The 15691-nt window shown below is 41.7% G+C and overlaps 1 protein-coding gene across 3 annotated transcripts in view; it reads right to left on the bottom strand.

Moving 5' to 3' along the window:
- Positions 1-15691, bottom strand: part of med13a (mediator complex subunit 13a) — a 76248-nt gene that overhangs the window by 44278 nt on the left and 16279 nt on the right. For 2 of the 3 annotated variants that reach the window (XM_046039314.1, XM_046039315.1), the window contains one exon: positions 10809-10977. The exons of the other annotated variant lie outside the window; for it this stretch is intronic. In XM_046039314.1, the coding sequence (XP_045895270.1) occupies positions 10809-10977 (169 nt within the window). The remainder of the gene's footprint in view (positions 1-10808; positions 10978-15691) is intronic. 3 annotated transcript variants of the gene reach the window in all.

Here is a 15691-nt window from a genome sequence, read left to right as displayed (position 1 = left end):
GAGAATAAGGAGGAGGGAGGGCTGCCGTTGTAGCCTGACAAAAAGCCACAAGATCTTTTAATCATCTTTTCTCTCTCTCTCCGTCTCCACCTTTCCTCCCACTCCCCTCTCCACTTCATCTATTAACTGGCAAATAGACTGTGTTGCTCTCTGATCTGCTCTCCTTCTCCTCTCTGCCACACACAGCGTACGCTCGCACGCGCGCTACTGCGATTGTCCAGAGGCACTCCCTGCTCCACCTCTCAGATGCAAATGGTCTGTGGCCTTTGGCTCGGCAAGGAGACAATAAGATAATCCAGTGAGGATTTGAAGCGGGGCCACGTACAAAAGGAGGGCAGGTGGGCACATTTGCCTGCAGCCGGCATGCCATGGAAATGAGGTGCCAAAGGCCAGCGGCGACCTATGTGGCGAAAGGGAGCGAGGGGGGGGGGGAGCCAAGTGGGACTGACAGCTTCTGTCGCTGTCACATGGATGATCTGCTGTGTAGCACACAAACAGATGATCAGCCATTTCACCATCCTAAAGTTTTGATATTGCGATTAGAATTACAGAAAGCTCTGTAGCATTACAGGTCGTTTCTTGGCAGTTTACAGAATAGGACTTCTGACATTTTAATTTACCCAAATGCTTATTCACTGCACCAAAGCAGAACAGCATACTCCCATGTCAAAACTCAGACTGCTTCCCATTTTCCTCATTTCTAAACTGCACTAGACACAGTCTTATTCCGCATTTTTTTCCCCACGGCTAGCCACAAATCTCAAACTATCTAGAGCTGCAACTAAGAATTATTTTCATTCACAATGAATCTACCGATTATATTCGATGAACTTGATTAATCTTTCAATGTAGAATATGTCAAAAGAAAATACCCATTGAATCTCTCAGAGCCCAAGATGACGCCTTCAAATAATTGCAGATCAAAACCCTAAGATATTGATTTTACAGTGAAATCCTCACAATGGAAGAGCAGGAACTAGTGAATGCAATTTTTGTTTGTAAAATGACTGAAGCGATGTATTGATTATCAAAATAGTTGTTTATAAATCTTCTGTAGATTCATTAATCAATGGATTAACTTAAATAAGGCAACTTAATTAACGCAAACTTTCATTCTTAAAAGACTGATTTCTTATCTACTGAAAACAGTAAGTTTTTTTTAACCATCTGACAAAAATGGTGGAGAACTGCAATGACGCAAAGAAAATAAACTGTTCTTTCTGACAATAACTATGACTCTGAACAAAACCGCCTCATTATCTTCTGTGAGTTATCGGCACCGAGGCTTGCCAGCAGATCAATTTATGGCTTGTTGTTACAGCAAATGGCAGGAAAAAAAAGCAGTTGTCCATGTAGACATACAGGAACAGAGCAACGCAATTCATTTACCATCGGAGCTGCTAGAAATGACTGAACACTAATTTTTGTATCACAGGATTATGATGTTCCTGCCAAATGTTCAGGCATTAGTGGAATTTTCATTGAGATTTATTTGCCCTAGTCAATTTACTCGTACCATTTTAAAATATGTTCGTTCTGTTCTTTAGCTATTGTTACTCAACCCAGCATGACATGTTTTTTTGCCTGCTCTCTTTTGTTTGATTCAAGGTGAACCTGTTACCTACAATCCTCTCGGGCCGTTTTCTGGTTTTGTTTCGTTCCGCTAATTGACACATGAGAATGATGCTGTCATATAGGACGTGTCTGAAGTGTTTCCATGGACATATCCAACTTCACTTGAACAATGTCTGCATACAGTGTGACACTAATTGCCGCTCACTAACTGACTAGCATTCTACAGCTGATCAACTGGTGCGCCACCAAAACTTTCCCTCTATAATTTCTGTTTTGTGCGTGGGAGTAGTAGACACACAGTAACTAGACTATTTTAACTTTCTAATCAGAGGCAGAACAGGGCGGGTCTTTGCCGAATGCAGGTGGGAAAATAAATCAAGCAGTTCAACAAGCTGCACGGGCAGCAGGTTGGACACATTCCAGCTAAAGAGTTGCATGCTTTCCTTTTTGTAGGCATCAGATAAATGCACACACAGTTACAAAGGCAAAGGTTTAAGGTGAATCAAAAGAAGTAGTATAGCCTGAAGTATAAAAGGACGGTTCCGAGAAGATATGAAGACGAGAGATGGGAGAATGAGGAAGGACGCTGTAGAGCTGTAACATTACACAGATGTTTGTCGGGCTTGGCTGGCCGCGCTCTAAGAACTGAGCTTCCGTTTAAGCTGATGTACAACTTCCTCAGCACAAGAGCAACAACAGCAGCAGCGGCAAGTGCCCCTATTGCTGGGAAGAGTCCCCTGCCCATCTCTGGTCGTTTTGCATTACTGGATAAACCAGCCACCTCTGGTCTGTCTTGTAGATGGATATCTGCCATTTGCAGCAGCTTGCTGTTCCAATCTGGGGCATGTAAACATGTTTTGACTGGTCAGGTGCTGCTGAAGTGACACAGCGTGCTGGCGTGGGCACAGTTTCTGGCACATTATTAAACAATGTTTCAGGAAGTAAAGCGTACATTAACATCAGCCACCACGTGAAGAAGGACGAGTTGTTTTGACGATGGCCAGTGACGTAAAAGCCTCGCCAAGAAAACATGCTTAGTTATGAAAGCTTTTTCTTCAAAAGGAGCAAAAACAGCCATTTTTCTGAACAACACTGGTACCAGAGAGTTTGCATTACTGTTTACATGATAGCTATAATTACACATCGGCAGAATATTGGCAGTGCAAATCTCACTTTTGTATCATAAGCTGAAACATGCCAATTCATGAGAATGCTACATATTTTCATTAAAGAATGAGGTGGCATTTTGTACAAGAGACAACACAAAAAGGGGGGAAATGATGAGGGGAAAAAAGAATAAAGGCGGTAAACAGCACTGAAGTAGAGGACACATTTCCAGGGTAACATAATCTCCCCTAGTGTCTAGCCACCTGACCACTGGGAAACAACAGCACTGTCTGCTGCCAAAGTAACACACAAAACACACAGAGCCCTCAGAGACGCACCGGCTTTAGCACACAGCTCACACAGGAGACTAGGTGCTAGAGAAAACACTAAACTAAAAGTCTCAAGGCCAGCACATTCACTTACACACACTCAGAGCTCTATTACTTTGAATTGATTTCCCTTTGCCACAAGTGGAGAGGGGGCGAACCTCTTTATATATGTCAGATTAAACTTGGAAGGCAGAGAGAAACGGAAAGAGATGGAACGACAGGTCGTCAAAAAGAGGAGAAATCCGATCCTCTGCAAGTCCATCATAGCCACACACACACACAGATACAGCCAGAGCCGACTAAACATAATACTGACATAACCCTGACAACTCAGGTTCCAGCTAGCGCGCGCGCGCGCACACACACACACACACACACACACCCCAGGGTTCCTCTAATACACCTCCTGTCAGCCAAAAAGCGACCGTCTCAATCTGAGCCAGATACCTTAGAGCTTCTGGAAAAAAAACATTTCCGTAATTATGCTCATTACCATGTTCACATAATCGCTTTGCAAATGCATCACGATTGTTACACGACATCTGTTCCTTCTTGTGAAAAAGGGACTTGCGTCACTGCAGTGTGATAGGCATTTAATTGTCAAAATACGCACTCTATTCAAAGAACATAATATACTTGCAAACAAACCTTTTATCTGTCAAGCAAAACCTGTCAGTGAGAAACTACAGTTACTGTAGTATGTAAAAAGGATGAAATTGTAAGCCTGTTTTAAGCCATGCTCACATTGAGTCATTAGGTCATCATGCCCTTATTAATATGAGTTGCACAGTTGTAATAATAAAAGGTTCATCGCCCAGAGCCATAGCCAATTAGTCTGCCTCATCCTGGATTAAAGCTGGGCTTCTGCAGTTAACCCACAAAAGGCAAGGCCTAGTTTGGCCTTTTTCTGGCAAATTAGCTGATACGCTTTTTGAAAATCACGTTAAACTGTAGTTAGTGTGGTTTCAAATTTTGACTACCAGCTGTGACACATTCAACACAAAAATGTAACTAAATGCCATGGCTAAACGTGTGGGCTGACAAGGAAAGGTTAGCAGGGCGACATCATCTCTTTGTTTTACTCAAAAGAATTACAGTAGCCACGCCACAGGCTATTTGTTAACTTTTCTGGCTAGTTTAGGCTACAATACAGCCACCTTGTAGGCTACAGCGATGAGGTGAAAGGACTAACACGGCATAAGGGATTAGCTTTGAACGTGGCCATCTGTCTGAACCTCTGGATTACAGACAGTACCATAGGAATCACGGTTACTCAGAAAAGGACAGAGAGGAAGGGAGGGGGAGACGGGGAGGGAGTGATGCCTGACGGATTAACTATGACGACTTCTTCAGACCTTCACTTGGCCCTGTGCTCTGCCATAGCCTCTGGGTCACATGGGAAAATGGGAGGAATGGGAGGAATGCAGGGTACAGCGGCTGAGGAGGCAGGAGGGTGTGAAGAGGAGGGGAGCTGAGAGGGAGCAGAGGAAATGTAAGGACACAGGATTCCCTCCATGAATAGTGAAATGTGTCCCTGCTGCTTCCCCTTCATTTCCACTGCTGTCAAATATGGTTTTCCTCAGTGCTACAATACATAAAAAGACGATGACGCCTGTTAACTTTAGTAATGAGAGATACATTCTTTGTTCACTCAGGACCAGCCATTAGAAGGAATGAGGAAGGCAGGAGTGGAAATTGGTCAAAATTATTACAATATTATTATTATAAACAAGAGTATTCTGATGATTTCTTCACACAACTCAAAACACTGAAAGTGTTTTGTTCACTGTGCACACTGTGTCACGAGATATGATAATCAGAGTCATACTGTCTTCTGTAAACCATAGGTCTCTTTCATTTGGAAATGCTATACCTCATTCAACATGATAGAAAGACAATCTATTCTTGTCAACTATGTGATACCGCTGTTTAAAAACAGAAATGGGTTACTTATTTCAATCAGGCAATGCCTTCATGAATAAATATAGTTTCTACCAGTGCAGCCAACATATAGAATATGGCTTGCCATGAGGCTGACAGATAGTTAAATAGGGGATATTAGGAGATAGCTAAGGGCCTTTGTAAGGTCAGTGATGCAAAAGGCTTTGCTTTAAATTGTACCACTAAAGTGATGCTACGGGAAATGGACTATTAATAATGTATAATTGTGCTGCAATTAAGGAAATGACCCATACCAATGAAAAACACTGGTATTTTCCTTTAAGAGCCATATTTATCTTCTGGACAGGATCTCTCCAGCAACATGATCTATCCAGAGTGCCGGGTCACATGGTCCCACAGCCCAGTCTCCCTGGAGTTCCTGTTGCTAGAGAGACTGATGAAGTATAGGGAAGCCCGGGGGTAGGGGGTCGAGTGTTTGCCGGCTGGATACTTAGTAGCGCTGCTGAGTTGTCCTTTAAACCTGCATCAGCAGTACTAGCAGCTATGTACACTACATGTTATATATGCAGGCTGTTTTTTTTTTTCCTGCCTGCATTTCTTGTGTCTCACACCAATAATTCTAATGAAAAGCTTATGTGTCAAGTCTTGCACTGCCATCGGTGCGGACTGGCTTGCATGCCGATTGCTAACGAACATGTTTGTGTGCCTGTCTCCCTGTGTGTGAGTGTGTGTTGTGCTGGGAGCAGGGAGGGGATAAATTTAGCGCTTTAGCCCCAGACTGGAGGCAGTGGCCCTTTATCCTGCACTGTCCTACTTAACTGAGTGCTGCTCTCTGCTTCTGCCTGCCACAGCGCACCAGGACTCGCACACTCACCTCCCGACATCGGGCCAAAACAACAGAGGAAGAATGTCCTCAGCCACGTAACATACAGTCATGCAGAAAAGTGCAGACAGTCGCGTGTGTTTATGTAGGTTTGTGATTGTATAACTAAGTTTTGCATTAACTCATTATCATTCGCTCTTGTAATATGAGCTGATGCACGCTGGCCTCATTTCATAACAGCTTGATTTGTTAATGATGCTTTCAGTCAGTCAACTAAATGCACAGCAGAATATACACATTTAAATACAGTGGAGCAGTAATCTAACACTCCCCTGATTGTAGCGCAGTTGGAGTACACTGTAGATCTTGTCAATACTGCTTTTAATACTGAGCGCATAAAAAGCTGATGAAAAGAAATGATATCCCTGTTGTCCCGATCAAACTGAAACATCAAAGCAGGCAAGATTTAACGTCGCTCTGAATTTCTGTGATGCAGCCAATTAGGAGCAAGTAAACGAGTTAGTCTGCCTTAAGTTGACCAATAGAGCACGAGCATCCCGCTTCACCTTGGAAACACACAATCCCATGGTGCATTTCCCTGCTGCCATGACAACCAAGAGGAGCTCTCCCCTCATCCACCCCCCCCTCCTCCCTTGTGTTCTCTCCCGCTCTCTCTGTTTCCTGAAGCCAGTCTACCTAGCAGCATACGGTTCACAGAAACAGCCAGGCTGCACAACTTGGAACCGCCTATACTCCAGACAAAGAGAATTACTGTCAGCTGCATCGACACATACTGCTGCATTTGTAGTTCACATGAAAAACAAAGGCTTCAACCAATCAGTGTGCTTTTTTTTTTTTTTTGTCAATCTTATGCACAGTTAAGTCGTTGTCAATATTTTATTTTTAACTTTAATCTTGACATATTTATTTTTCTTGCAGACAAAACGGGAACCACTGTAAAAAATGTTTTAAAAATATTTTAAAAAAACACGGCTAATTCCTCATAATAACAAAAAGAAGACCGGAGGTAGTAACAGAGGTCATCATTATCAAATGTTCTGAAAATTCTGTTTTCTGCTCACCACACACCTCAGGCTAAAATTAGATTGGAGCAGGAGGAGGACACGACACTGTCAGTTGGCAACTGGTGGCTAGTATTTCCCGTTCACCGATTTAATTTTTTAGTATTTATTTATTATTTCTCTATTTCTACCTTTCGATGGTCCGAAGCCCGCAGAAATTTATCAGCAAATAATTTGATAATTGATTAGGGCTGCAACTACAGATCATTTTTATAATCTCTTACCCTGCAAACTATTTTCTCAATGAATATGTCCCAATCTGGATGTTAGCTTGTGTATACAATGCTATTTTGCAGCCTTCTCTTTCCTAAACCAATTAGGAATGATGTGGTTAATTGCCTTGTTAACTCATCGTACAACACACTTCATTTAAACTCATCTAACAACATAAAACTCAAGAAAACCGTCTTAATTGTTGTTCCAACAATCACCAACTCTCGTTTGGTTGAAATAAATCCTTAATTTACAGAGTTAGATGTGAAAATATTGTTTTCCCTGTTGTCTCTCTCTGCCGTTGCTGGCCTTGTTGTGCTGACGTTACTGGGTTAGCTCGCTGAGTGAGAATCTGTCGCTGTGAAGCAGCTCTCACTTGTTCTTCAGAGGCAGACCATTAAATTATCAAGATAAAATGACAAACACCACCCAAAGAAACCCAGCTGGCAATCAGCTAATCGCCCAATGCAACTGGACAATAAGCGTGCAAACTCCCTGGAACTTTTCAATACCGTTCCCTGTGGACTCAACAAGTCACTGAGAATGAAGTAAGATCTTCTGACTTTAAAGACATTGTCGTGCCAACCATGAGGATCAAGTTTCCCTAGGGGTGAACACTAAGTTCTCTATGGCAGTACTGCTGGGACAAACATGGGCATCCCCATAGTGATAAGATGTATCGAAGCTAGAGGAGCTCTGGATAAAATGCATGAACATGACCGATCACTCTGTTCTTAGCACTGCTTTGTCCCCCAGAAACAAAAAACAATATTACTTGAGCAATTCAATAAATACAAAACATCAGCAGCAGCACATGTTTCACAGTCAGACCAGCTGGTCTGGGCGCAGCAGAGACATAAAAAAAAAAATTATTAATTAAAAAATTAAAAAACAAACAAACAAAAAAATCACACAAAAAGGGTCTATTAAATTTCCTTCAGTTTTGTGGCGCTTTGTTTGTTGAAATCCCAGCATGGCTTGAGCACAGCTGAACACACCGAAGGGAGAGGAAAAACATCCTTGACAACAACTAAGATTCAGGGTGGTTGCACCACTATTTATAACCTGCCCAGTCTGCTCTGTGACAGCAGAGGGGGATGGAGGGAAGGGGAGAGAGGGTGTGAGGAGAGCGAGGAGAGTGAGAACCAGACACACAGACAGAGAGTGGCCTGTGAATTCCAGAGCAGAGGAAAAGACCATTGTTTGGTTTTTTTCCTTGACTGGGGCCCTCTGTCATCAGCGAAATGGTTAAAGAGGCAATAGAGCTAAAAACAAGCCATGCATATAGCTTAAAAAGAAAAGTGGCTTGTTCTTCAGTGTTATTTTGCCTATTCTTTTGTCTATTATTCTGCCAGTTTAGTGCAACTCTATCATACTTATCCTGAGAGATGAGAGTCATTATCTACAGATGCAAGGCTCTGAAAGAGTCTGCATAAAAGCTGGCAACTACAATCTGCCACCTCACATTGTGGTTTCTGATAATGACAAGCTGACGGCAGAGAGCAGAGTTCTGGCCTTTTCTACCCTGGACAGAGCAGCTGGCCTGCAAACAAACACACACACACACACACACACACACACACACACACACACACAAATCTGTGCACACACAAGATTATGTTGCTGTGTGGCCCCAACGCAGCAACATAACCGGTCACTTGACTGGGAAATGTTGGCAACACCTCCAAAACAACTCCAAACAATAACACACTGACACATGCGCACACAAAATACAGCGGGGAGTTTGTTAGCTATCAAATGCATAAAAAAAAAAAAAAAAAAAAAGGCTCTCTGATTCGAGAACTTTTTTCAATTTAGAGGCTGCTCTTTTCTTTCTCATCTAACACAGCCCTGCAGGTGTAACACATGCAAGCATAAATCTGACAGACCTCACACTACAATTCTAATTTTCAAAACCAAAAAAATAAAAATAAAAAAACAAAACTCACAATTTAAGCTAGCAAACACCAGCTGCATGTTAAGTGTGGAGACAGCGTGAGGTAAGTAGAATCCGGGAGTTGGTGGGGGTGCCGGGCAAACACCGCTACAGTCACTTTCTCCTACTACCCACGTCTCCATCTCTTATCAATAAACCCAGACACCAAGGGCAAGAAATCTAGCAGATAGGAAAGAGGAGGTGGAGGATGTTTCAGTTGTACACAAACACACTCAGAATGAGGAGAGAGATGGACAGTGCAGGCACTCCGGCACAACAGCACCTCTTTCAGTATTTTTTAAAACTCTCATATGACAACGGTAATGTATTGTACAATGCAGGGATGTCCCGAGTTGATCCACAGGATTGGGACAGGAGCCAATCCAGACATTCTTTTCAACCATCAATAATGTTATATAAAGCCTGATCCATTTAAGATCCTGTGTTTGTGTGCCTTAGGTTCAACAGCAGTCAAAAGTGCACAGTTGCTCTCCATGCAAAGCAACCTGCAAAGCAAGTGACCCGCAAGTTAACTGTGGGGCACACAAAATAAACCAACAGCAGCCAGCAGTTTCAACTGAACTCGTACTATGGTGATGCTGGAGATAAAGAATCACTACAGAGTGGAGATGAAATGGTGTGAAAATTTCACATCGCGATTATAGAGACCACCATTATCACAGTTTTCAGTACTATCACGGTATGGTTAAAATGTGCTGAAATGTTTAAAAAGTACCATTTCAACTATTTTTATATTGAAAACCACAAGTAAGATTTGCAGCACTTATAAAATATTAACAGCCAATATCTTGTGCAAACATAAGAAAACTATATCAAATGTGCATAAAGTTAAAAAGTACATGCAATGACCCAATGCGCAATTTACATGAATACAAATTAATATCTAGTCTTAGTCTTAAGAAGACAGTGATAATAACTGCTATGTGTCCAAAGAAATAAATACAGGCTCCTGGCACCTCCAGCAACAGAATGACGTGTAGTGTTTTTACCAGAATATGTAATGCTGAGAGCTTCAGTTTACAAGCTGTTAGCAAGTCAAACAGACAAACCATCACATGTTCCCCAATTCTGAAGTCTACACATCATGCACTGAGCCACAAGTTAACTTGTGGGTTGTAGTATGACGATGACTGATGGGTGTTGCCCCCTCTCACAGCAATTTCGCAGTTTCCCTCATCACTTCTATAAAAGACAAAATACTTCCAAACTTCAGACCTATTCTGCTGAGGACTGGGCTGAAAAATCTGTCAAAGCCTTCCGCCATGTTGTCATTGTCACCACATGTTGCATGCTGCAACTTTAACTTTGGTTGATTCTGGACAGGATTTAGAGTTTTTCAAAGCACGGTAATCGAACACAGTTTTAATGATGATTGCCAATAACTTTGAAACTAATTTTAATGGCGGTTTACTCTAAGCTAAGTGTACAGCTTCATGTTAAAGAAAGTATCGGATAAATTAAGCACCAGCAGGAACTCCCTTGAACAATATATGCTCTTTCATATCTGCCTCTATCCAAAGCAGCATCAATTTGTATCAAGTGCTGCACAGTGGGAAGAGAAGCTCCAACCTTGGACGTGTGGGTTCAATAGCATACACACTGAACTTAAGCACAAAAACTGTGAACTCTGTGTCTGTTGGAGCAGTGAGATGCACCAGACCACATCACAGCCTAACAACAACAGACATAAAAAGGATAACGGTAAGAAACAAAAGCCAAGAAAATACTCATTTCCACACTGCAGATCCACACGCAGAGCGCTGCCATAAAGTAGAGACAACATGGATAGGAACTCAGCATAACAAGTGGTGCGTACGTACCTTTTGTTGATGGGCTTCTCATCCTTCTCGTAGGGTTTGACAAACCACTTGCCGATACGAACGAAGCTGCGATTCATGAGGCAACGCTCCAGCAAGTTGTGAATGGCTTTAAACAGCAGCGTGCGACATTCGTAGGAAAGGCCGTTTTCCCACAGCCCATCATCCTCGGCTGGAAAAAATAAAAATAAAAAAAAAAGAGGAGAGGGACAAAAAAAAAAAGGTGAGGGGAGTGGAAAGATTTAAGAGGTGTTTTTTTGTCATTTTTACAAATCTGCAAGAACTTTCTCGGGCATCTACAATGTCAAACTTGACAGCACAAAAACTCCACTTACAATTACAGTGAGAAGGGTGCATGTTGCTGCTGTGGTTAGTAGAAACCTGGTATAAAGCAGCCTTACACTTCAGATGGCACAGTTAATAATAGGGATATTCATCAATACTTAAGATTAAGTATAGTAGCACCAACTGTCATACCAAACATACTGTCACACTGTATCAGCAATATCAAGCTTTGAAGTAAATAATATTCACTTTCACCACCCGGCTTTACCTTGTTTAAGTTAACAAAGTGACTCATAAAAAGGTCTTACTGGTAAAAACAGCAACAAGATTTTTTCGTTTTGAAGAAGGCCCTTTCATTTAGAGCTGGGCAATAAAACAATAATGATAATTATCGCAATATGATTTTCCTCAATAACAATATAATAAATGCTCAATATATCGTCAATAAATATTTGCCTTAATCAATTTGAATCACGAACAAATGAGCACTTTATTTATTTTGTTAAGAAAAAAAAAAGATTAACTAATCATTTGTTGAAAAAGATAATAGTTTTGAATGTTCTACCTCAGACTTGTGAAAAGATCCACTGTTTGGCATCAAGTGATTGTCACGATCTGCCCATAAAGACAAGTTTAACCACATAATTAACCATCTTGTTTCTTCAATTCTCACTCAGGAGCAAAAATCAGCCTTTAAACTTGAAAGAAATAATGATTTGACATATATTGTGATAATTATCGATATCGAATGATATGAAATGTTTTTATCGTGATAACATTTTTGGCCATATCGCCCAGCCCTACTTTCATTTAACAAAATTACTAGAACTCCAGTATAATATCACAGTCAGTAGATAGTAGGTAGATCAAGAGGAATTGAGGTTTAAATATGTATACACTTTGTGTGAATGACATCAACTCTGAGCACAGTTTCACAATGACAATCTCAATGAGAATTCAGCCCTATGGCAGGATTTTGAGATATTATGAGACACCTTGCAATTCCAGTATTTCTAATAAACATAGACGTAGCTTTGTGCAATTTTGCTTATTTTAATCAAAACACAAGAGGAAAGCCAGAGATCTTGTGCATTCAATTGTAAAAAAAATAATCACAGAAGGAGACTCATGACCAGCCATTTAAGACTGCACACCTTGAAGTAGAACTCGCACACTTCCTGGAATGCAAAACGGTAATTCATATCTGGAGAGACATCTGAGAATCGTATCACAAAACGGTGTCAAACAGGCAATGAGAATGCAAACAGGAGTGTTCTCATCGAGACAGAGAGAGAGGTTAAGTAGAAACCTGCTGCTGTCTGCTTTTAGGCTGTGGAGGTTTCAGGTGCTTTCTGCTCCTTCACACGTTCTAGTTTACTACCAGTAATGGTACACAAATTCAGGGTTCAATAGTACCCTAGTTTTGTTTTCGGTACAGCGAGAGAAAGAGAACAAAAACAAGATGCTACTTCTTTTCCTTTTGCTGTAAACGCACACAAAAATTTACGAACGGTCAAAAAGGAATGTGAAATTAAACACAAGGCAATAGCTATGTGCTTTATATGTATGTGCACCTGGCTCAAACACATTCAGCATACAATGCATAAATTCCATGTCTTCTATGAAACTGATTATGTTAACATATCAGCTCAACATCTCTTTTGGGTTGTTACACAATCTGGGATAAGCAAACTAGCGCGGTTTAGCTAACAGAAAGCAACTGACACACTGCTTACACTCAAGCAGAACTCGCACTTTCGAGTTTCTGTTCCAACACCTGCAACGAGTTGGACTGTAACTAGACCGCGTGAAGCTCTCGGGACTGTAATTATTTGGTTCATATGGAGCACTGAACCGAGTCACAATCCAAACTGTGTGCTGTAACAAGTTGTTCAGGATGGATAAATGCACCACTACAACCAAATCAGAGTTGCTTTCTGAATCACATTTTACGCTGGCCTGAATGCTGGTCTAATCTCATTAACAGCCACTGCTCACATCTTACAGCACTTAAGCTCCTTTCAGTCAAGACTGCAGCAAACATCTCCCCAAGTGTGCCGTCTCTGCCTGAGCACAGACGAAATAAATACCGGGTGTGACCCACCCTTCGTGTCAGCTTGCCTTGCACTAGGGAGGCAGAAGCCAGCCCAGAAGCAAGTTAATCAAAGTTTATTGAATTATTAAGTGAACCCTCAGCTTGCTGTTGTAATGCGAGGGTAGGTGAAGATATTTTACATTTTGATGATTCCAAGGCTATCAAAATAGGAAATTACATTGATTTCCTTCCTTCCACAAGAGAGACACCATGGTCCCCCAGCCAGCCTGGCAGGTCTGAGAAGATTGTTTAAGGAGATGCTGAGAGCTCTTATGCTTTTCCTGAGTTTAAGCAAACAGCCAGCTTTGTTGCATGGACGCAATTATAAACATCTGCTAGAAAAATGTAAACGTCAATTTTAATTTCAAAAGGAAAACAAGGTATCCCAAACCTATCAAATCCACTGTCAAATGCCACAGCACCACTACAAACAATAAGTCTGGCTAGCCTTTAAAACCTTACATCCAACCAAAGGAAAACAACCTCAGGCTACCTGCCAAGTAAAGGGGCCTACGTGCCCGGTGATTTTGAGAGCAATAGACTTATTCATCAGGTGCACACACACACACACACACACACACACACACACATCTAGATGGATAAGATCAGGAACACAGAAAAGCGGGGCAAAAGCAGGAAAAAGGAAGGAAAACCGCTATTTCCCATTAGAAATGAACAGCAACTGCATAATAAAAATAAAACAGTATGAAGCCATTTAACTTTCTAGAAAATGTGGATGTGATGGAGTATGCATGCGATCAAGAAAACTTTTCATCAAGTCTGCTTTGAGTAATTTTCCAGATGGTCCATCCTGAGACATGGCGGGCAAGTGGGCAAAAAGTCAACAAGAGAAGGAAAGCCGACCCACCGAGGCATGACAGCGGAGTAAGAGAAAGGACAGGGAGAAAAAAAAGAAAACAAAATATACAATTTAGGCCAAACTCCAATGCTTAAGAAACAGATCAGGGTGACCGATAACATCTGAAAGACAGGGGAAAATGAGAAGAGTAGCAGGGCTCAAATCAATGGCAAGAGAGACAACTACCCAGGTGCATTTTGCAGTTAAACCTGCAGCCCTGCTTCAGTTCTCTGTGGAAGATGGCTCTTCTGTAAAACTGGCAGAAACCTCCCTACACCTACTTTCACATCAAGCGCCATGGCAATCCCATCTGCTTTCGTCTGCCAAGACCACATCTGCCCCGTACCTCCTCCTCCCCGTCGCCTGTTCCTCCTCAGTTTCTCCCTCGAGCTCTAAAACAGGCGTCTGGTTTACATCAAGAGTTCCTAACGACCTCATGTTCATCATTGCAATGCCTGCTGCAACACTCCAGACAGACAACAAATGCTGCTGTCAAAATCCAGCACACATTCCGATGTAAACGAGGTGACAATCAATGCAAACTTAATAAAATAAATACATAAATTAAAAACAAAACCAAACAAACATCAAGGGCAGGGGTGACTTTCTGCTCCGGGGACAGACAGGACTTGGCTTTGCCATTTCTAATGGAAGAATCCCCATGACACATCAACCTGCCACAATGACAGGGCAACAAAATCCTTGGTGCAGTTGTCTCCCCAGGTCCTTGAGCAAAATCCGTTTGAGACAAAAGTGAGAATATTTCACTACCGCCCATCACGATTTCTCAGAGGCCAAGGCGACGCATTCGAATTGCTCATTATATCTCACCAACAGTCCAAAATATGCTTTTTAATTTACCATCAGATATGTAAATGCTCCGTATATGTATAGCGCCTTTCTAGTCTTTACGACCACTCAAAGCGCTTTTACACTACCTCTGCATTCACCATTCACACACATTCTTACACTGAGCCTAAGCGCTCAAACAGAAACTAACATTCATACACAGGCGGAACAGTAGCCAGGGGCAATTCGGGGATCAGTATCTTGCCCAAGGACCCTTTGACATGCAGCCTGGAGGAGCCGGGGATTGAACCTCCTGAGCCACAGTCGCCCAGACAGGGTACTCGCCAGATATGATCCTCACAATTGGAAACGGCAAATGTTTGGCATTTTTGACCGAAACAATTAAATCAGCGACATTGCCAATTCATTTTCAGTCAATCTACAAAACGTTTAAGATCTAATAAAGTACGCTGATGTAAACATTATCCAACCTGTCTGCTGTAAATGTGCATTTTGCAGGGCTACTTCCTTCCTGTTTAAATTTTGACCACATGTACTTAACTGTGTTTGTGCGCACACGTAGTTTTAACCCATGAAGGCCTAAGAAGCCCTCTAAAAAAAAAAGCATTCTAATACCTGAGGCACTGTTTGAAAACAACCTCCTAAAACCTGTGGGTTTTCTGAAAAACTTAAACCTATTTTTCTCAGCCTCTGTAGCAGATAGAAACATGAAATAAAAACCACTTGAGAGCTTATACCTTTGGCTGTTACTGGAAGTGATTGTCTTTGCCCTTGTGTTCATTCACATTTTTAAATATATGAATAAACAAATTCAATACACAAAGAAAACTGTTATCT

The sequence above is a fragment of the Micropterus dolomieu genome, linkage group LG23 (assembly GCF_021292245.1).
Source record: "Micropterus dolomieu isolate WLL.071019.BEF.003 ecotype Adirondacks linkage group LG23, ASM2129224v1, whole genome shotgun sequence".
Lineage (NCBI taxonomy): Eukaryota > Metazoa > Chordata > Actinopteri > Centrarchiformes > Centrarchidae > Micropterus > Micropterus dolomieu.
The sequence above is the reverse complement of the archived record's forward strand: the minus strand, read 5'-3'. Positions and strand labels throughout refer to the sequence as shown.